The sequence below is a fragment of the Vulpes vulpes genome, chromosome 13 (assembly GCF_048418805.1).
Source record: "Vulpes vulpes isolate BD-2025 chromosome 13, VulVul3, whole genome shotgun sequence".
NCBI classification, from domain to species: Eukaryota; Metazoa; Chordata; class Mammalia; order Carnivora; family Canidae; genus Vulpes; species Vulpes vulpes.
Window position 1 is genome coordinate 18088535 of NC_132792.1, and position 23603 is coordinate 18112137.

The 23603-nt window shown below is 40.3% G+C and overlaps 1 protein-coding gene across 3 annotated transcripts in view; it reads right to left on the reverse strand.

Moving 5' to 3' along the window:
• The window catches only part of COL14A1 (collagen type XIV alpha 1 chain), a 216832-nt gene extending 193863 nt beyond the window's left edge, over window positions 1-22969 (reverse strand). Inside the window, exons 1-3 of one of the 3 annotated variants that reach the window (XM_072734006.1) lie at window positions 22684-22969; window positions 7966-8091; window positions 195-311 (exon numbers count right to left, since the gene is read on the reverse strand). In XM_072734006.1, coding sequence (XP_072590107.1) covers window positions 195-311; window positions 7966-8053 — 205 coding nt within the window. In that variant the 5' untranslated portion in view covers window positions 8054-8091; window positions 22684-22969. The remainder of the gene's footprint in view (window positions 1-194; window positions 312-7965; window positions 8092-22683) is intronic. The other 2 variants (XM_025993393.2, XM_072734007.1) reach the window with 2 other exon arrangements.
• Window positions 22970-23603: the final 634 nt, after the last annotated feature.

Below are 23603 nucleotides of genomic sequence, written 5' to 3' on the forward strand. Positions count from 1 at the left end.
GAATTATGGGGAGCCTAATAGTGACTCTTTAGACTTTAGGAACATTATTGCCTTGATTAGATTTCAAGTTCAAATATTAAATTAAAAAAAAAACTTTCAAATGATTTTAAAGCAACACTCCCTACTTCACTTGTTTAGTTACCAATGTGTAAGAAGTTTCCAATGCTCTAGAAAACACAATCAACTGTTTTTACCTGAAGCTGGAGTCACAAGAAGTTTGTATCCACCAAATTTCCCCCTTGGAGGCTTCCATGAAATCTGTATACTGTCATGAGATAATACATTATATCTTAACCGTGTGGGTGGAGCCACTGCAAAAGAAAAAACAGTAATTGTTTATATGTTGGAACACTGGAGCTGCCATTAGTTAAACTGAAGTCAACATAATGAAATCAAAACATATGACTTCATCAGCCTCAAGATATGCTCTTTCTATAACCCCATTAATGAATTGATCAGTTCGCACAATGATACAAACCAAAGAGCATCTGTTTCTCACTCAAGAGATAAGCATTTATCAAATGGTACTGACCTTATGACAAAGACCAATGATTGAGGGTTAAAATTTAATACTCTAGTTTAAATTGAAGCCAATCTTGTAAAATGCATTCATTATGTTACAAGGGTGAGTTTTTTTTTCAACTTGGAACATCTGAGCTTTTAAAATCTATTCCACTGGGACCTGTTTTATGCCTTCAGAGTTTTCACGTTAGTAATCCAGTATTTTTTACGATAAGGTCATTTAAGAAGGTTGTCATGGACATATTATAGTAACAAGATCTTTATTTATAAACATTTAAGAGATTATAAAAGACCAAAATAAAAAGAACCAAATAAAATATAATTATATTTTACACACTTTGATCCATTCTTGAGGTGTAGTTGATTTATATCTTTCAGAAAGAAACACAGCATATGGTCATGAACCATGCCAGTACATTTAATCCTTTCTGATTGTTCATAAAATGGATAGGTCTCTATTACTTTTGTGTATGTCATTCAAACTTCAAAACATGTTTTTGGAACTCTACATCAGTGTTCCAGAATTTCAAAAGAAATATTTTAATAAGATTTTAATTACATAGTACCAAAATTAGTTTGTCAAAAAAGAAAAGCTTTATGTAACAGAAGATTTAACACTACCCACTTTTATGCCCTGCCTTTCTTTCTCACTTTAGGAAACAGAAAGAATGGGTGGGGGTGGGGGAAACAAACATTCTCCTTAATAGGCATGTGGCACAATATGAGGTTTGGACATTAATTTGACTCCAGTTATGTCACTTATTAGATAAGAATCTTGAGTGATTGTTTCTTCCAAAGCTCTATTTTTAGAAAAGGTGACAGCAATGCATTCCGCACAAGATAGATGGCAAACGTACAATAGGATAATGAGTATAACGCAATGTAATAGGTGGTCAATAAATGTTTCCTCCCCCTGCCCTCACTTCATTAAAGGGGTGAACTCAAAAGCTCATTTAATTCTCACAAAAATACACTGCTATCTGAATTTTATATATAAGAGAACCAAAGAGAAGCTAGAGACTTGCCCAAGTTCACATACTGGTGAGTGACAATCCCTGAACCCAGTGAAATGCTCTGTTTCTTTGGCAGAAGATCCATCTCAAGAAGGCACCCTTCACTGAGCTAGATGAATAAGTGACTTACTCTACAAACTACCCACTCATCCAAAATCAATAAGCAATGAAATAGCCAATCTTAAGAGTAGGTATTCTCCTTCTACTGCCCTTTACTACTTCTAGTAGAAAATGCTAGCCATGCAAAGCAAAAACATTAACTTCCCCTTCTCAATTTGAATGGAAGAAAGAATTTACATTTCTCTCGTTTATGGGAAAATATAGATTTATCATAACTATTTTGAAATTCAAGAGGAAGGTGGCCAAACCTAACATTTGGATGAACCGAAGAACTATTACTATCTTGCTTAATCTGGAACTTGGCGAGAATAATCTATGCATAGGTAGGCTCCTATTAATTATGGAAGAAGATGTAAAATAAGAATTAAAGCATTTTAAATATATCCAGTTTCTTGGCCAAATCTTGCCAGTGGGCTTGTAGACATCATTGGCCACGCTTATTACAAAGCTCTGCATGAATGTTCTGGCGAAATACAGCTGACATGCCTAGGAATCAGCAAGTGGAGAGGAACAACAAGCAGGATGAAGGCCTCAGTCTAGACCATTGTAAGAGGATCAACCAATACTATCGGTACCCCAGGGATGCTGACTTCTCAAGGAGGGCAAATAAGTCAATGACATTCAGAATTCCTAGATTAAAGATGAGATATCTTTACAGCATTTTCTACCCAGGCTACTGTTCTTTAAATGTGGTCTGAATTTACAGCCATGCCACATATTTTTAATCAATAGCCCTAGTCTTCCCAGGAGAAAGTGAAGATGACAATGACCATGCTCTGATCCCGTGGATCATGCCCAGACAATACAGATGGTACACCAGACCCAGAGTGGCATTGGCTTCCATTAAACTACTCTTGGAAACACAGCTTCAGCAAATGCAACAGCTAAATCCATCAGTGTTCAACTTTTTAAACAATTTACAAGTGGTACATATGACAGCACTCCTATTAGAACTGCTAGCAAAAGGCAATACCACCATTCTCTTTTAACAACAGACCACATTCATTGCCTATATAAGCAAAAATACTCTCACAATCAGTAAATAAAAATCTGGGTTAGACACAAAGTTCACATTTCCTTTATATTTTTTGCCTTTAGGGGGTAAAGAGTGAACAGAAAAAAAATGCTAGTTAAGAAAGAAGGAGGCATGAGATCATAGTTTCAAACTTCAAAGTTGATTATTTTCTCTGTATGGAAGACACTGGGACTTGTGCCAGAGCGAGATAGCAAAGATTGACAGAAACACTGTAAATGCAATGTAGAAATAATTGTTCTTATCTCATGAAACAAAAAGTTGGGTATATTCATTGCCAGACCCATTAGTTATCTTTTTGCAAGCACAAAGGAGGTGCTTCTATACGTACACTTAACTTCCAATAATAATTATAAATGTTGACATGAATTTGACTCAGAATTTAATTCATATCAGTTAAAATTCTAAGCTTTTTAAGAAGACAAAAAAAAAAAAACAAGTGTAAAGTTTGCTTTCTGGTACACAGCAAGAACCCAGGGCAAGCCAACCAACTCATTCCTTGCATGGTGAAGCCAGGCTTCCTGTGTGGGATTGAGCCAAATACAACATTTGTGAATATATGTATTACATCCTGAAGGAGAATTGAGGAGAAAGAATGAGAAGGATCCATTCCTTATTTTCCTCCCTACTACAGGTTTTGGCTCGTTATTGAATGTATAGAGCTATTTTTTTTTTGAGAACGTTTATTTTTTTATTTTTATTTTTTTAATAAATTTATTTTTTATTGGTGTTCAATTTACCAACATACAGAATAACACCCAGTGCTCATCCCGTCAAGTGCCCCCCTCAGTGCCCGTCACCCGTTCACCCCCACCCTCCACCCTCCTCCCCTTCCACCACCCCTAGTTTGTTTCCCAGAGTTAGGAGTCTTTATGTTCTGTCTCCCTTTCTGATATCCCAGGGGAGCTATTTTTGTTTTGTTGTGCTGTGGGTGTTTTTTCTTTTTGAGAAGGAAGTTTTTTTAAACCCTCAAATATCACTACAATTATTCTCATAGAAATCAAATCTATAGTCAGAAAAATGAATGTTTATGTTATTTATTGGAGCCTCACTGTTATCAACAGGCATTTGGGAAGTTATATTTCATAATGTGACTATTAAGGGTTAACTTTCCATCCTTCTTTCCTTCCCTTCCTTCCTTCTCTCCCTTTCTTTCTTTTTTCCTTTTTTTCACTTCAACTCAACAACTGAAATCTTGTTGTTTTGATATGTGACAACCTATGCAAAGAGTCCTTTTTTTTTCTTTTTTTCTTTTCTTTTTTTTTTTTTTTTTTTTAGAGAGACTGTGCATGGGTTTTGGAGGTGGGGAGGGAGAGGTAGAGGATAAAGGGGGGAGAGGGAGAGAATCCTAAGCAGGCTCAAAGCCCAGCACAGAGTTGAGGCTGGGCTCCATCTCACCACCCTGAGATCATGACCTGAGCTGAAATCAAGAGTCACATGCTCCACTGACTGAGCCACCCAGGTACCCTCAAAGATTTATTTTTAATAAAATATTTTCATTAATTTCCGGAAACACTACTTTTTTATTTAAAGATTTTTTTAAAATTTATGATAGACACAGAGAGAGAGAGAGAGAGAGAGAGAGAGGCAGAGACACAGGCAGAGGGAGAAGCAGGCCCCATGCCAGGAGCCTGACGTGGGACTCGATCCTGGGACTCCAGGATCGTGCCCCCGGCCAAAGGCAGGTGCCAAACCGCTAAGCCACCCAGGGATCCCCCTGAAACACTACTTTTTATCAGGAATACTGAAATGAAGATATGTTCTTCACTACCCATGATCACCTCCTGTCTGCCTTTTCTAGTGCCATGCTGTCTTCTTCCCCGGAACAATATTCCCTCTGCATTGCATGGAGCAACAGCTGTGCTATCAATCAGCCATATTCTCCTGGGTGAGAAAATGACTCAAACCATGTCCAGCAGACTCTCCCAAGAATCTGAAACTTGTATCCAGCAATGGAAGGAAGGAAGGAAAACAGCCCATCATTTCACTGCAATGACATGCCCTAAAAAAGTCGGTCACTATTTCCTAGAAATTTTATCGGGGTGTTCCTAGAGTTTTATCCTTTTTTTTTTTTTTTAAGATTTTATTTATTCATGAGAGACACCGAGAGAGAGAGAGAGAGAGAGAGGCAGGCAGAGGAAAAAGCAAGCTCCATGCAGGGAGCCCAACCTGGGACTTGATCCTGGGTCTCCAGGATCACACCCTAGACTGAAGGCAGGCGCTAAGCGACTGAGCCACCCAGGGATCCCTCTTACCCTTTTAAAACTTAATTACTTAACTTCAACTTTAATGATATGAGCTACTTCATTACCTCCCAGCAATTTTTTTTCTTCCAGTGTCCAGAAAAAGTTTTTTATTTTAAGATTTTATTTATTTATTCATGAGAGAGAGAGAGAGAGGCAGAGACACAGGCAGAGAGTGAAGCAGGCTCCATGCAGGGAGCCCGACATGGGACTCGATCCCAGGTCTCCAGGATCTTGCCCTGGGCTGAAGGTGGTGCTAAACTGCTGAGCCACCAGGGCTGCCCAAAGTTTTTTTAATTTGCAACCAAAAACCTCTGACTGATCTAGATGGAGTAGTATGGGCAGTGAGAATGTGTTCTCTTTCAAAACGTAGTTTTAGGTACAGTATCAATAGAACAACGTCTTATATTTATTAAGTAAATGACCTTTAAGCAGCAGAGTATTTGGCTTATTTTTCCAAGTGATCTAAAAACACCCAAACAAACAACAAAAACCTTGGCTTTTTATCTTGGTCATTTTTCAATTAAATGCACTGCCCAGGGGCGCCTGGGTGGCTCAGTTGGTTAAGTCTTGACTCCTAATTTCAGCTCAGATCAGGATCTCAGGGTCCTGGGACTGAGCCCTGGGGTGGGCTCCGAGCTCACCAGGGAATCTGCTTGAGGATTTCTTTCCCTCTCCCTCTGCCCCTCCTCTTGCTCTCACTTTCTCTGGGTCTCTCAAATAAATAAATAAACCCTTTTTAAAAATGTACTTCCCAATGTTCTATAAATAGGAGAACTTAAAATTTTAGAGAAATTTACTGTGGGATATACTGGGAGGGGGGGTTCTTTTTATCTTGCTTAGAACCTACTATGTTACGTTTCATGACCTATTATAAAGATGCTGAAAATAGCAGTAAAGAAAATATTCTCAACTGTCCAAACATGTTTGACTACTACTAACAACAACAAATATGTATTGGGATCCCTGGGTGGCGCAGCGGTTTGGCGCCTGCCTTTGGCCCAGGGCGCGATCCTGGAGACCCGGGATCGAATCCCACGTCGGGCTCCCGGTGCATGGAGCCCGCTTCTCCCTCTGCCTGTGTCTCTGCCTCTCTCTCTCTCTGTGACTATCATAAATAAATAAAAATTAAAAAAAATATGTATTAATTTCTTAACACAGGGATCTTTACAAAGTTAAATCTAGCCCTGATGCAAAGTCTTCAATTTTATATGTTTGAGGTTTTTAATGACAGTTACTTTATCTTCAGTGGTTTCTGCTTGTAACCATCCAAAATAAACATTGCTGGAAACAAGTACAGATTTACTATGAAATACTGAGAAAATATTAGTCCCACCATTCTGTGATGCAATACACACTTTTTTTTTCTTACAGCCAACACAATATGTTTTCTGTGTTACAGTTCATTTAACAACTTGTCTTTAAAAAAAAAAAGAGGGATCCCTGGGTGGCGCAGCGGTTTGGCGCCTGCCTTTGGCCCGGGGCGCGATCCTGGAGACCTGGGATCGAATCCCACGTCGGGCTCCCGGTGCATGGAGCCTGCTTCTCCCTCTGCCTGTGTCTCTGCCTCTCTCTCTCTCTCTCTGTGACTATCATAAATAAATAAAATTTAAAAAAAAAGATGCTGGAATAATCTAGCTATAAACAGCTATTTTGAGCCAATGTAGGTTCACATTCTCTGCCAGGATGACCATTCCCGAATTATGTTAGACTAAGGTGGCAACTCTGAGGGGCTTTGTGATTTTCCTGCCCTTTGTTCCAAAGGACTTGTGTCTCATATCCCACAGCATAGATGGCAGGTTATCTGGGATTTCTAGGATCACTGCTGAAAGCATTCTTGTATTAATACAATCAGGGGAAGAAGAATTTGTCTGTCTGTTTCCTATGTGCTGCATGAAGCAGTTGGAAATAGGGCTTTAACACTATTTGAACATGCAAAGGGTCAAGTTCCATGCTTTTCCAAACAAGCATGCCTCACTTTAAGGAAGCAGGGTGTGGTGGTTCTTAACATTTGACTTTTCTATAACCATAAATTCCAAACATTAGACATTTAACACTCCTAAAATAACGTTCCTTATCACATTAGGATTTCCTTGCTAAGCTGATGAATGACTATTTCAGCACTAACATTTCTGTTTTTGCAAGATTAGCACGTTTACCTAGTAATGGAGTTTTGCTCACTTATACATGTTGTGCACTTCAGAGGTTAGCACACTTTATCTGCAAAAGCCCAGATAATAAATATTTCAGGCTTTGCACCCTACAGTCTCTATCACAACTACTGGACTTCGCAATGTGAAGCAGCCACAGACATATGTAAATAAATATCTGCATTCCAATAAAACTTTAATGACAAAACCAAGCAGTGGGTCGGATGTGGCCCATGAGAGGTAGTTTACGGACTCTTAACATACTTTAAAAAAATGAGGAGAAATTGAGAATAAAATTGCAGACCCAAGTAATACAAATAATAGATTTCAAAAACTAAGTTCAAATAAAACAAAGCTAAAATCTTTGGAAATGCTTAAAATGGCATATCAGCCTCTGTCAGGCTTTTAGTGACCTTTATGCTATGTGCTAGTTTCTAAAGAAAGGAATAGAATAATAAAGACTAAGTAGGAAGTGGTAGCTATACTTTGTAGACCTTCTATTTAAGAGACAAGGCATGACTAGGGTAGATAATCTACACCCATATAGCTTCTCATTAATGGAACCGATTTTGGAGCATGTGAATTTGACTTTTACAAATTAAATCTGCACAGTCTTTCCAGAAGCATGTGAAGAACAAGCTGTTTAACAAACCACCACAAAATTACTATGCTTAGTCACTGGTGAGGGCTTAACCCTCATCAAAGTTGTGGCACATTTCTACAAGGTAGACAGTAAAACTGAGTAAAAGCCAACAAATGGCCCTGCCTAGAAACACAGAAGAAGCCATGAAATACTATAAGAGTAAATAAAGTAAAAAATAATAAACAGAACCAATGCATCTAGAGTCCCAGACCCTAATGATTATCTTAAAGTTTTGCATTACCTTGACCCTGGACAATGGTACAAAAATAAGCAATTGCCAGAAGAGCTGGAAACAGCCAGTATTGCATGTTGCACTGAAAAATCTTCATTTTATCCTCTGCTTTTCATATGGGATGCAGCAGCAGTCCTGGAAATAAAGAGCACAGGAATATTTTGAGAAGCCTGAAAATAGAGTATATGTAGTCATCTAGGACAGGGAAACAAGCCAACACGGATTCATAATGTGAGGAAGTAATTCATTCCCCCGAGTACCATATATTACACTCTAAAATTTAAACTGATAAAAGAAAAATTTTTGAGAAGATGTTGCAAATGTAGAGAATCATCTGAAATATTTAAGAAGCTCAGATAGTCCCCCGTGACTCTTTGTAAGGCATACATTGCACAGTGTATTTTCCAAATGGATAAATTCCAAAAATTTACCTGAAATGACCATTATAACCAATCACAATTTCCTTGACAGTAATGTGCTCCTCCATATTTTTCACATAAAGTTAAAAGCCCTACTCTTGCCTTCTATTGCCTACAAAGAAAAGATGATATATGGGACCTTTCTCTGGTAATCAAAAAGAAGTTGAAAAAAACGACTTGGTGCTAATATGAAATCACTTTCTGCTTTTATTACATTGGGCTGAAAAAAACCAATGATCCTTTCATCTTTTCTCATAACTTTTTTCTCTCCAGTATGAATCTAAAAACAAGTCCAAGGTTTTCTTTTTCACGATGAGATAAATGAAAGAAAACCTCTAAGAAAAAGGGAGAGAGATAAAAGGGGAAGAAGGTAGGAAAGGAAGAACAGGGAGAGAGGAAAAAAGGAAGCAGAGAGAGAGAAGCAGCAAAGGTGCCTGGTATTAATTTACGAAGCCAGTCTACAAACTGTTGAGCACAACTCTACTACAAGCCATTATAGAGGAAAAAACTCTGAGTCCTTCCTACAGACTGTAAAAAGATGTCTCAAAATTTTCCTTTTGAGACAATTTACCCAGGGCATTTTTTTCACCCATGTGTTCATTCATTTATTCATTTGTTCTCTAATACTGTTTCACAAAGGATCTGAGGCGAATTTCAGATAGCAAATAGCAAATAATGTTTTTAGAGTGTCCCCTGCGATATTTGGGACATATTTAATTATACAATTTATTGGCACAGATTTGTGATCTCTCAAAACCTATCTTTCTTGGTTATAGCTCCATGATAGTATCAAAGTGGTGTGTTTCTGACTTCTCCTCTCCCTCCAGAATGGAGAATCTATATATTTGTCTACTTTGTAATTTCTTTGAGAAGTTTTTCTTAACTTGTCAATATTATGTTTTTTCTAAATTTATTTCTGCACTTATCATTAGGAATTGCTTCTTTTTGCTTTTCTGCTTTTATTGTTTTATTTGCTCTTTGTTGTTCTTTGGGGTTTTTTGTTGAATTTTTAAGTAATGTAATATTATTCTTAATTTGAGGCCATTAATTTTCCTCTGAATATGCTTTGGCCGCATCATAAGGCTTTAATTTCTTTTTTAACTGAAGGGTAATCTCAGTGAATGTATCAGAGTGTAAGTCTATGAACTCTCAAAGCAATAGGACTGATGCACTTACACCTCTGAGATTCTGGTGTTATTTCAGAGTAATACAGTGTACCCAGAGGAATAAATAATTGTACTTCTTTCAAGCAATCATTCAAAAACAAATTTTTTGGCAAGTACTTTTTTATAATACCTAATGACAGTCTCATGTGCAACTCCTTTGTGTTCCCAATAAAAGAGATCTATACTTCCATTTTACTGTATATGATTAATCATATAAATCTGTACTGTATTTATATGATCTAATAATCATATAAATAATCAAGTTAAGATCCCATAATAAAAATTAAAGAATGTACTCAATTTTATCTAGAGATCCCAAAAATATCTTTCCTTACCAGCCTACCATAGTTTCAAAATGCTAATTACAAAAGAATATTTCCTTAGATTGGAGCGCCTGAGTGGTTCAATGGGTTAAACATCTGCCTTCAGCTCAGATCGTGATCCCGAGGTCCTGGGATCTAGCCCAGCATCAGACTCCCTGCAGGGAATCTGCTTCTCTCTCTGCCTTTGCCGCTCCCTCTGCTCTGCTCTCTCTCTCTCAAATAAATAAATAAAATCTTTAAAAAAATGTTTTTTTAAAAAAGAATATTTCCTGGAATTATGACATTTACATACTGGCAGCTCCTTAGAATTCCTAATGGAATAGACAATACATTAAGTGCCTATCCTAAAAGAATAAGCAACACATTCAGGGACTAACATATGTATTTTATTTTATACATATTTAGCATTTTAGCTTGGGTTGATTCACTACAGATTGGTAAACCAACCTTTTGTCACAACACAGAGGAAAAGGGACAAATGGTGAATAAATTTTGATGAATCAAAGGAGGAAAGACCCTGGGGCATATGTAGAATCCTCACTCTTCAGAGGCAAAAGGATCACGATTTGGTGGATTATCCAAAGGGATGTGAGTTGCACTGATATAGACAAAGGCACAAATACAGAGGAATTGAAAAGATATGGGAGTGGGTTTCAGGCCTACTGCAGCATCAACAACTCTGTCAGTCACCCAGACAGCTGCCAATATACACCCCCCAAAAAACACCCCGTCCAGCAGAACCACTCTCTCAACTCAAATAAAACATTCTCAGATTTTGTACCCCAACACTATAAACACTAGGTTTCAATCAGAACAAGGCAAAGAAAAAAGAGCAGTAAAGAAATAGGCCACATCTGTGTTCCTGGCATACACTTTAGGATCAGGGACTTTCATCAGACACCATATGATAGTATTTTAACGTAGGACCTTTTACAAGCCATAATCCAAAAGCCTTTCTCTGTCCTCTTTAAGACACTACAGTTCCTGGGCAGCCGGGGTGGCCCAGCGGTTTAGCGCCTCCTTCAGCCCAGGGCATGATCCTGGAGACCCTGGATCGAGTCCCATGACGAGCTCCCTGCGTGGAGCCTGCTTCTCCCTCTGCCTGTGTCTCTGCCTCTCTCTCTCTCTCTCTCTCTCTCTCTCTCTCTGTTTCTCATGAATAAATAAATAAATAAATACTTAAAAAAAAGAAAAAGCCCAAGATTCATTATAAAAAAAAAAAAAAGGACACTACAGTTCCTGTGTCCAGGTGTTTTGAAGCAATAATTAACAGGCCACATTGGAAATTACTCTGCATGGCACAAAATTTAATTGTAATTAATTAACTAATTCTACCCTACTCCTGGTAATCTGTTTTTTAAAAAGATTATTTATATGGAAAATTGTAGCCATAGCTTATCTTTAAATCTTCCTTTTTGTTGTTTACTTTAAATTAGGATGAGTAATACCATATTGAGAGAAGTGGAATTTTAGTTTTCCCAAGGTTTTTTGCCAAGTCTCAAATTTTTGGACAGTAAAATAGGGGCAAGAAAAATCCCAATTCCTATTAAAGTGCCATGAGATACTTTAACATTTACCAAAATGTCAAAGCCTAATTTGTTGAAACTTTGCCCAAAAGCCTGCCCAAGACAAATAACTCTGCCTTGATTTTTTTGTTGTTGTTGTTTAAAAACATGTTTAAAAAATGGCTATAAATTTCTAAGTTCAGAAGGTATAAACTAAATTTTCGGAAAGCTGATAATGTCTATTACAGAGACAAAAAAAAAAGACTTAGCAGTTCTAGTTGACAAGTTCATGCAAAGATTTAAAAGAAATGGGGATGTTTAAGCATGTTTTAAGCCTAGGAAAAATAAGAATCAGAGGCATATGATGAATGTCTTCAAATATTTGAAGAGCTTTCATGCAGAAAATAAAACAAGATATTTTGTGCAGCTTCTGCAAATCAAACTTACATTACTGAAGATGTGGATTTGAATGTAAAAATTCTCCATATTTAGAACCAGTTCTTTTTTACTAGAAGTTCAGAGGCAGTAGCAGGTTGTTCTGCTCATAGCAGATGTTATAAAAAGGAAGGGGAACTGGACAGTTATGACCTCTAAGATGCTTTTCCCACCCCTCCCTTGTTTATACTTTAATGTTCACTTTATAAAAGGAGAATTTTATAGTCAATCGAAGATCTAGGTTATTATACAGATACAGATCTGTAGATTAAAAAGACTACATACAGGTCCAACGTAGTACCCAGCACGTTGATGTTGTTTAGCCTTGCTTATTTCTCCTCTCCAATGAAAAAGCTACCCTCCACACATCCAGAATAATCAAAGAAGTTTCCAGGATTGGCTAATGAGGTCTACTTAAAAGCATTTCCCAGAGGAAGTTAGTGGTTATTACTCTTATCTACTAGCATCACAACTTAGTAGAAACAATTCTAAGTTCAGAAGAAAGAAAACCTAGTTTTGATATTATTAACTTAGTGATTAGCCTTTTTTCTACCTGAGGGAACTCCCCACTGGGCATGACATTGTGACTCAAAATCAATTGGAAAGCCAGTTTTATTAGCATAAAGTATCAAAGAGCAGAAGAGTTCAGGAACTCAAGAGACTGGAAATTGGGAAAACAGTGAGCTACAATATGGAGAAATAAAATCAGGATAAAAACTCTCCTCAAATCCTTCATATTTCAGAACGATAATCAAAAAAACCTAGACATCATAAATGTATGTGCATTTAGTAATAGAGCTTCAAAATACATTTGCAAAAACTGAAATAGAATGGAATGGAAGAATGGAATAATAAGTAAGTTGACTGAATTTACTTATTATTCTACTCAGAAATTGACTGAAAAACTAAACAATCAGTAAAAACACAGCAGATGTTAGCAACTCTGTACAAATTAATATTTATTGAACATTACAACCACCAACTGTAGGATGTACTGTTTTCTAAATGTACTTAGGAAGTTTTATAAAATAGGCCATATCCTGGGCCATAACATGAGACTTAAGAAATTTCAAAAGTTTGAAAGTTTACGAGTATGCTTTCTGACAGTAACAGAATTAAATTAGAGATCAACAATATTAATATGTCTTTACAAATTCAAAAATTGGAGATTAAACAACATGTTTCTAATTAATCCATAGGTCAAAGAAGAAATCACAATGGAAATTAAGAAAAATATTTGGGAGGGAACAAAAATACAAAGACAACACATGAACATCTGTGGAATGCAGCTGAGGGAGCAGAGAAATTTGTAGGTTAATATATTCACATAAAAAGAAGAAAGATTTAAAATCAATGATCTAATGTTCCACCTAAAGAAGCCACAAAAAGGAAAGCAAATTAAATCCAAATTAAATTGAAAAAGAGAGATTAATAAGAGTAAAAACAAAGAACTATAAAACTAATATTAGTGAAAATTAACAAGGCCAAAATTTGCTTCTCTGAAATATTAATAAAATTGCAAAGCTTTAAGAAAGAGTCATCAAGAAACAAAGATAGGAAACACAGCTAACAATTCCAGAAAAAAAAGAAATGATATCACTACATATGTCACATACCAATAAATGAAAAAAGGAAAAATATTAATAACTTTATGCCAATAAGTCCAACAATTTAGCTTAATTAGAAAAAGCTTTTGAAACCTTCAGCTTGCTAAAACAGACACATGAAAAAAAACAGAAAATCCAAATATTTTCTGAATTTGTTATTAAAAATATTCAGGGGGATCCCTGGGTGGCGCAGCGGTTTGGCGCCTGCCTTTGGCCCAGGGCGCGATCCTGGAGACCCGGGATCAAATCCCACATCGGGCTCCCGGTGCATGGAGCCTGCTTCTCCCTCTGCCTGTGTCTCTGCCTCTCTCTCTCTCTCTCTCTCTCTCTCTCTGTGTGACTATAATACATAAATAATAAATAAAAATTAAAAATTTAAAAAAATATTCAGGTTACCAGAGGGGAGGTGGATGGGGACTGGACAAAATGGACAAAGGAGAGTGGGAAATACAGCCTTCCAGTTATGGAATGAATAAGTCATGGGGATAAAAGGCACAGCATAAAGAACATATCAATGACATTGTAAGAGCAATGGAACAGATGGTAGTTACACTTGTGGTGAACATAACATAATGTATAAACTTGTTGAATCACACACTGTCTCATATACCTGAAACTGATGTGTCAATTATGCTCAAATAAATATTTAATATATATATATTCCTAAAAATAAAACCACAACACTAGATGCTTTCACTAGTGAATTCATTAAATATTTAAGGGAGATAAAGTATCAATCCCACACAAACCCTTTCAGAAAACAGAGGTGAGCCAGCATAATCTTTTTACCAGAATCAGATGTCATTACAAAACCTAAAAACCACAGAGTATCCCTCATGAACATAGACTAAAAATCCATTCACCAATATATAAAAAATAATAATAAAAATCATTACCAAGTGGGGTATATTCTACAAATGTTCTGACTAATATTTTAAAATCAGTATCATTCAGCATGTTAAACTAATATATAAATAAATATATGTATTACCTCGATAGAAGCAGAGAAAGCAGTTAAAAAAATTCACTATCCATTCATGATTTAAAAGAAAGTCAGTAAACTAAGAATAGAGGGGAACTTTACCAATCTGATAAAGTGCATCTATGGAAAAATCATATTTAATGGAGAAATACTGAATGCTTCTCTCCTAAGATCAAGAATAGAACATGAATGTCAACACTGTAACATTTTACCATTTCATTTGGCATTGTACTAGAGGTCCTAGTTAGTGCAATAAGGGAAAGGAAAGAAAGAAAGAAAGAAAGAAAGAAAGAAAGAAAGAAAGAAAGAAAGAAAGAAAGAAAAGAAAGAAAGAAAAGAAAGAAAAGAAAAGAAAGAAAGAAAGAAAGAAAGGAAGGAAGGAACGAAGGAAGGAAAAGAAAAAAAGAAAAGAAAAGAAAGAACAGAAAGAATGGGAAGGAAGAAGCAAAACTGTCTTTACCTAAAATCAAGATGATTTTTGGCACAGAAAATCCTAAAGAATATATCAAAGAAAAAAACCTACTTGAACTAATAAGTAAAATTACCAAGGCTGCAGGAACAGATCAATAGGCAAAAAATTAACCATATTCTTATAGTAGCAAACAAATGGAAAAGAAAATTTTTTAAATTTCACATACAATAACATTAAAAAACACAAAATACTTAGAAATCAGTAATTCTATACTCTTTGGGTAAAAACTAGAAAGATACAAAGCTGAATTTCTGAGAGACACTTAAAAATGCCTAAATACATAGAGCAGTATACCATGTTCATGGATTGAAAAACATCTTTGGATTGCTTTGAATCCAAAGCAATCTTATCAAACTCTCAAGTTATTTTTTTGTAGAAATTAACTAAATGATTCTAAGAACTTGCAGGGAAATGCAAAGAACTTAGAAAAACCAAAACAAAATTTTTTTTAAAAAGAAGAACAAAGGGACGCCTGGGTGGCTCAGCGGTTAAAGCGTCTGCCTTCGGTTCAGGGCGTGATCCTGGGGTCCCGGGATCTAGTCTCACATCGGGCTCCCTGTGTGGAGCCTGCTTCTCCTTCTGCCTGTGTCTCTGCCTCTCTCTCTCTGTGTCTCTCATGAATAAATAAATAAAATCTTAAAAAAAAAAAAAAGAACAAAGTCAGAGAACTCCTAATTCCTGATAACAAACCTTACTATAACAGTAACTGCAGTAACGCTAGAGAGGCATATTATTCTCTGATGTGTTACTGAGTTCTATTTGCTAATACACATTAATTCATATTAACAAGTGCACTGATATTAATAAGTGAGATGAGTCTGTAGCTTTCTTTTATGCTGTGTCAAATGTGTATATTAGTATTATATTTCCAACTTCATAAAAATAACTTTGAAGTTTCTCTTCTTTCTATAAATGGTCCTTTGGGACAGTTATAACACTATTGGTATTACTGATTTTTTTATACATTTTGGTTAGCATTTAATTGCAAAACCATGGAAGTTTGGCACTTGGTGCAGGCTACTTTTTAACTACTTTTCAAAATTTTTATGCTCCTTGTCTTATTTATGATTTATGTAGACCTAGGATATTTTAGTAATTTGTATGTTGTTTTAAAATAACCCATTTCATCCTAGTTTTCTAATGTATTGACATGCAATAATTGTAATTACTATTCTAGTCTTATAAATTCCTCTAATTTTGTGATTATTTTCTATTTTCATTTCTTATCTTATGTATTTGGGCTTCTCTCATTTTGCTTTTTAAAATACAGAAAAAAAGGAGGGGGTGCCTGGGTGGCTCAGTTAAGCTCTGCCTTTGGCTCAGGTCATGATCCCAAGGTCCTGGGATGGAGCCCCATATTGGGTTCCCCTGAGTAGGGAGCCTGCTTCTCCCTCTCCCTCTTCTGCTCCCCCTGTGTGTGCTCTTTCACAGGCTCTCTCTCTCTCTCTCTCTCTCTCTCTCTCAGTCAACAAATAAAATCTTTAAAAAAATAAATAAAATATAGAAAAAAACCTTCCAAATCAAATTCACAACATCGAAATGGAAGGGAAAGAAAGAGTAAACTAGAAATAAGGAAACAGGGGGGAGAGGAACAATTACAAAGACAAAGATGAGAAGGTAAAAAAGAAGAGAAGAAAGAGAAAAAGAAGAAAGAAAAAGAAAGAAAAGAAAGAAGAAAGAGAAGAAAGAAAGAAAGAAAGAAAGAAAGAAAGAAAGAAAGAAAGAAAGAAAGAAAGAAAAGAGAAAGATAGTAAATAGTATAAAGACAGAATCACCTACCTGGCCAGATATTAGCCAATGAGTACCTAGATTGGTACTAGCCAATCAGTACCTAGATTGGTACTCCTCAAAAATAGCCAGTCTATGAACAGTTTGTTATTGGTCCACAATGAAATAAAGACATTATACTGAAATGTAAATCAAGGCACTGTCTTACTTCCTTCTTCAGGAAAGAGCTTTGCAATGAAGAAATAATATTTCAGCTGAATTAACAGTGTATTTAGTGACATATTTGATTTACATATCTGTGCCTGGTGACATACTTGATCCTAATACAGCTTTATCTCAGCAGGAAGAAGTAAGTTTGTGAAAGGACACCAACCAGCAGACCATAGTTTGTTTAGCACCGGCCTAGATCACTCACTGCACAACGCCAATAGATTGCTTCTCCCCCTTATACCACTGAAGCTCTCCAAATAACTGCAGGGCCTCAGTAATTACTTTTACCTTCTGGATTTTGGGTACTAGAAGATATCTACATGGCAGTTTAACCCATAACCAAAAAGGTTCAAAGTGCATAACAGATTATGAATAAACGTTGATTGATTGAATAATCAATGATTGAATGATCAGGGCTGATGTATACATGTTACAGTTGATACACTACACAATTGGCACTTGGCCAATAGTGAGTGATGCGTGAAAAGGGCAGATGCTCTGCTCTCCAAGTTGCATGCAAAGCTGTATTATTCAAAGGAAAAGGCACCGTTTTCTTCTTTCAATGGCATGGGTATGCCCAGAGAGACCACCTTTTCCTAATTCCTATAAAGACCCTATGTAGATTAACAGCAAGGGACTTGACTGCAAATTGGCCTCAGAAATGCAGCTGCTCAGTCTTAAACTATGTGCTGTAAATTCTACAGGACAGAAGGCACAGCCATCCCCAAAGCATGGCAAATTAGAGTGACAGCTCTTTCATTCAGGAATGATCCATTACCTGGCTTTTTTTCTCTTTCCTTTTTTAAAGATTGACATAGCTCCTTGGTCAAAGAAATGGGGTGTTGTTTTGAACTAGACTCTATATTATAAGCAGTATAAAGGGTAGCTGCACATCTCAGCGTAGATATCCCATTCTTGAGGAAGGCTTCCCTGGTCTCCCAAGTCTGGGCCTGGATGCTCCCCCTGTAGTAATCTTTATATTCCATTCTATAGCATTTAACACTGTACTATAATTGGCTATTTGCATTTCTATCTACCAACGTATATTTTCCCCCACTGTACTGTGGATGCTTAGCACAGTTTTTGTACATGGCAGGAGGCAGATCAGGGAAGCAGAAGAATAGAAGCAAAAAACCTGCAGTAGAATATCATTTTTAGATATCAATTCATTTCAATATAGACATCAATCTGTGTCTAAAACCAGACAGAAAGCCATCCAGGAACAGATATTTATCCTATAAAGCATCCCTTATAAAGCTCCTATAGGGACTTTAGAGACTATAGGGACTCCTATATATGTTAGAGACACAACCTAAGACCCTTGATGAGCTCAGAAAAGCCCAGTCTCCTTCTGTATCAATTTTCATAAGCAATCTAGGTCATTTCTGGGAGGAAAGAGACCAAGCACTGTTCCCTAAAATTGAAAGTTAGGGACACCTGCCAGGGTAGCTCCAACAAAGCCCCAATGGCAGAAAAGTTTGCCAAAGCATAGATTTAAAAAATCACCTTGGGGGATCCCTGGGTGGCGCGGCGGTTTGGCGCCTGCCTTTGGCCCAGGGCACGATCCTGGAGACCCGGGATCGAATCCCATGTCGGGCTCCCGGTGCATGGAGCCTGCTTCTCCCTCTGCCTATGTCTCTGCCTCCCTTTCTCTCTCTCTGTGTGACTATCATAAAAAATAAATAAATAAATAAAAATAAAAATAAAATAAAAATAAAAAATCACCTTGGGGGATCCCTGGGTGGCTCAGTGGTTTAGTGCCTGCCTTTGGCCCAGGGCTTGATCCTGGAGTCCCGAGATCGAGTCCCATGTTGGGCTCCCTGCATGGAGCCTGCTTCTCCCTCTGCCTGTGTCTCTGCCTCTCTCTCTCTCTCTCTCTCTCTCTCTCTCTGTCTATCATGAATAAATAAATAAAATCTTTTAAAAAAAATCACCTTGAAGAAATGGGAAATCTAGTCTCTAAGCCCTGACATCGACGCTCCACTCTCAGAACTTCCCATAGTCTTTCTAGTCACCATCCTCTCAAAAAATGAAGCAGAGAAAGAGAGATGGGGGAAAGGAAGATGGGAAGAAGGAAGAAACAGCAGTAGGTGAGAATAGCCATTTTTGTCTTCCAAGCTCTATATGAGATCTTCTTAGATCTTATTTTTAATTTGTAGTTGGATGTCGTGGACCAAACGCCAGAAAGTGTTTCCAAAATCTGACGTTAAATTGCCTGAAACTTTAAATTGCTTAACCCTATAGAGTGGCTATTGTTACCTCTGTGTTGTACGTGAGCAAACAAAGCTCTAAGAGGTTAAGAAACATGGACAGGAACCCAGAAGGAGCAAGTTTAGATTTCCCCCATATCTTCTTGCTTTCCCCTCCTTGTTGCAGCTACTAGGACTATATGGCCTCAGTTGACATCATCTGTGTGGGTCACACACCCCTCCCCCACCCCACCAAAGAAGCTGATGGAGGATGTATCCAGTGGCATCTGGGTTCAAATCTTATACAGACTTTTCTTAACCAGGTATCTGTCACATGCTGGTTTTGCGACCCCAGGCAAGATAGTTTATCTCCGAGGAGCTCAGCAATCTGATCAGTAAAAGAAGAGTATTTACTTCTGCAAGTGTTTGAGAGACTAAAATATGTTTCTGAAAGAGAAAAAGGCAAGCATTCAATAGGTACTCAAAAAAAAAAAAGTCCCGCACTTCTAACACACACACACACACTTGCCACCCCCACTATAACAGGATGAGGTTGGTCTTCACTCAAGGCTTACTGTACCTAGAGGAGGAACTGGATCTCTGGCACTTTGTATTTAATTACAGAAGGTGCAAGAGGAGATTATTTTCCTGACACCTAGCAATATCGAGGGCAAATCTGCCCAGGAGTTTGTTTCTGTCATTTTCCTTTAAGCTTTCCTCTCCCATCCCCTGCCGTCTCTTCTGTTCCCCCAGGGGCCATCTAATGTCTCATTTACCAAGATCCTAGTTGTGTACAAACTCAAAATCCTAGATCATGCGTTAGCTCAGCGGTACACACACAATAGCACTGCACCCGACAGCAATTCAGGAAGGTCCTTGTCCTATCAAGGAATCATGCATTACACTAGGCAGGCCAGGAAAACAGCAGTCATTTGGCTGGATTTGGATAAAAATGAAATCAAATGTGGCTCTAGAGTCACATAACTGCTACCCTGTCGGCTTAAACCATGCAAACGATCTCTGTGTTTTACTAGGTGACTTTAGGAAGTATTTAAGAGCCAAAGAGCACACACCCCATTGAGACTTTTTTGTGGACTGGGGCTTGACCCAGGGTCCCTTAGGTCATACCACTCTTCTCAGCTCATTTTTTAAAAGGTTTTATTTATTTATATGAGAGAGAGAAAGAACCAGCGGGGGGCGGGGGCGCAGGGGGAGAAGCAGAGGAAGAGGGAGAAGCAGATGCCCACTGAGTAGGGAGCCCGAAGCAGGACTCAATCCCAGAACCCCAGGAACATGACCTGAGCCAAGGCAGATGCTTCACTGACTGAGCCACCCAGGCGCCCCTGCTCAGCCCATTCTTAAGACAGCCCTGGCTGGTTCAGAAAATCAAAACACGCAGGGAAGGCCCCAAGAGTCTCTGAAATCCTCAGCTGGACCGTTAGCAGCAGGAAAGGGGCCAAAGGGCTCCTCCCATCAATCCTGAAGCCTGGGACCTGCCCAAAATTGTTCCAGGAATTCTGATGGGTTCCAAGAAATCCTTCCCAGGGAATTACTGAGAGGCCTCACCAGTGTGGCTCCTGTTCTTTCAAAGGGACCCCCAGGAGGCCAGGGCTGCAGTGGAGACTCAGGTCTATGCTGGCACGGGGCTCTCCAGGCAGAAGATGTCTTAGTGTTCAGTGTGTGAGTATATTGTGCATCATGGATAAACCTTGAAAACATTTTGCTAGGTGAAAGGAGCCCCTCACGAAGGACCACACACATATGGTATGCCTCCATTTATGTGAAATGTCAACAGAAAGTAGATTAGTGGTTGCCAGGAGCCGAGGTGGGGTAGGGGGTCAGCCAGGGGAGAAATGGGAAGTTTCTGCTAAGAAGCATGGAATTTCTTTTTGGAATGATAGAAAAGAATGTTCTAAAATTGCTTGTGGTGATGGCTACACAACTCTGTGAATATAAAAACCATAGTATTGTATCCTTGTGTGGTATATGAATTGTATCTCAATAAAGCTGTTACATATATATGTGTGTGTCCTGAAGTCTACTCACAGTAACCAAGCCATTAGGGCCAGACTCAGAGGCAATCCATCTAAGTTGCTCTTTTGGAACACGCGAAAAAACCCAAATGCTATCCTTTCATTCATTCACTTAATCACTTACTCATTCTAAATTTACCAGCGTGCAGAACTGGACCACCTTATCAGAAACATAACACCTATTTTCTTCATTGCACCCAGCTTAAGGCTGTTTTGCTGGCTTTGAATATAGACTCCTTTATCCCACACTGCAGTTAGGAAGTGCCCTCCTGGGCCCTTTGTAGGTGATGAGCCCCTAAATCTTTAAAGAGGAATTTTAGGAAAACCTGCTTGCATTTCTGCTCTGCACAGAGCTACCAAAGTCTTACTCTCTATTTCTTTGTTCCTCTCTCTCTCTCCCATCCCCTTCAGCTGCTGCTCAGCAGAGTCCCCAACACTTCCAAAAGGGAATGCAAAACTTCCAGAGCGAATGGGGCTTTGGTAGCAGCTCCAGAAGCAATTTTCAGGGGGGAAATCCTGGCCCCTGTGAGAGCTGCATTTGGGCATTTCCCCTAAAGACCAGTCCTGAGCCTGTACCTAAGTAGAAGAGGTCACCTCCGGGCAACCCTGAGCTCGTGTGCCACAGGGCGTGCTTCACACACAGGACCCGAGAACCCAGTCCCAAAATGGGAGTGTCTGTGGTCCTGGACCCACACGTGGTGTCCAGGGTGCTGGCCTAAGACAGAGGCGACTCCTGTGGCCTCGGGGTGGCCCCTCTTGGCCCTTCCCTAACCCTACCTTGCCTCGGAGCACTGCATGCATCCCTGTCCAGACACTGCGTGCGTAACAGGAGGTTTGAAGCAGGAAGGGGTGCAAAGGGATAAAATTGCAGGAGATTCGGTGTGGAAAAGCCAGGGCGGAGAGGACTCTCCAACACCACAGCCGGGGGGTGCAGCTCAAAGCCACAACCTCCAGCGTCCAGGCACCAAAGCAAAAGGCGGGAAGCCCTCGGGTTTCCTCGAGCAGAACCACAGAAGAGCTGCTGCGGCCAACGTCCCCCTGAGCGCTCCGCCGGCTGCTGCTCTCCGCGTCCAGCGCCCGCCCGCAGCGCGGATCTGTGCCCGTACCCACGGGGGGGGGGGTGCTGGGTGAGTTCGGTCTCCCACGACCTCCATCCACTACTCTTCCCAGCGCCCCCAAACACAACCTAAATAAAAACAGCGTCCTACCCATTTGTATACAGCCCTCCACGGCAAATTCCTAAGCCCCTTTCTCACCAGACTGTCGCCTTTCCTTGAGCCCCTTCTACCCCGAAAGGCTGGAATTGCCACAATCTCCAAACCAAACCCGCTTCTTCCCACCGTGCTCCCACAGCACCCAAGAACAGGGCATAGTTCCAGTGCGCAGCACAAGGTATTGTCACGGTCTTTGCAAGCGTATCGCGTAGCACCTCCAAACTCCCTGCCCAGCGACGCCCACGAGGAGGCATCTAGGTGCACCGGCCCGTCCCCCGCACCTCCCCGAGGTCCCCGGGCCATCCTGGGCGCGCGCGTGGAGAAGGTCCGTGGACCTGGAACTGCACGGGGTCTGCAGGTGGCTCGCCCTCTCCACTTTGCCTTCCTCGCAAATAGATTTCTCAAAGCTGACCCGGAGCAGGGCGGAGAAGGACTGGAACTGACCTGTGCAGGGGAATGTTCTAGCCCAAGATGGGGACCTCCCGATGCCTAGGCAGGATCCAAGGTCGCCGCGCGTTGCTTCCCGGCGGCGCAAGGCTCGTTCGCTAGCTCCCCGCGTGGTGCCCCCCTCTTAATTAGCCTCTCCGCCCCCTCTCCCTCTGCCTCTCCAGCTCCCACTCTGCAGCCCGGGGCTGCCTCCTCTGCAGCGCTCCCCTCCTGCCAGGCGCCCAGGATCAGATAAGAGGAAAGGAAGGCCAGCCCGCGGCCAATTATAGAGCGGAAGGTGGCCGCGGGGGCGGAGGTTGGGGAGGTGGGGGGCAGGCCTACGCCCCAAACGGCCCCCACCTTATCTCCTCCTCCTCTCCCCACCCCCGCCGCCCGAGAGGGCCTCCGAGGAGCCCGCCCCCGCGCGTCCCGCGACCTGGCGGCCGCCCCAGGTGCGCGCTGCAACCCGCTGTCCTGAACCCAGAAAGCGCCGCGTTGGCGCGTCCACTCCGACCCCGGCCAGGGTGGGGCTCGCTGGGTCAGGCCCTGCAGTCGCTTTGCGAGGTCGGAGGCCCCTGGAGGCCCCCCTCCAGGGCCCAGGTAGTGTGTGCCCACTTCCCCGTTCCCGAGACCCCGTTTGCCGACAGCGGACCTGGCGCTTGGGAGCGCGCGCGCACTGTGCTGGGGCCCCGGCCTCGCGGCTTCGCGCGTCCTGGTCCGAACAAGGCTGCAGAACGCCAGGGCAGGGATGCTCAGATTTCCACGCGCAGGAGAATCCTTCGAGGGTGCTGCAATGGCTGTTTCGTAAGCTTAAAAGGACGACTCGTGGCAGCGGCCAGTGCTTGGACTTCCTTGAACTGCAGATTCCCACCCGCAAAGATCCAGCTCCCGCAGCTCTGGCCTGAGGCCGGGGACTCTGCGTTTATCAAAGACCCTGG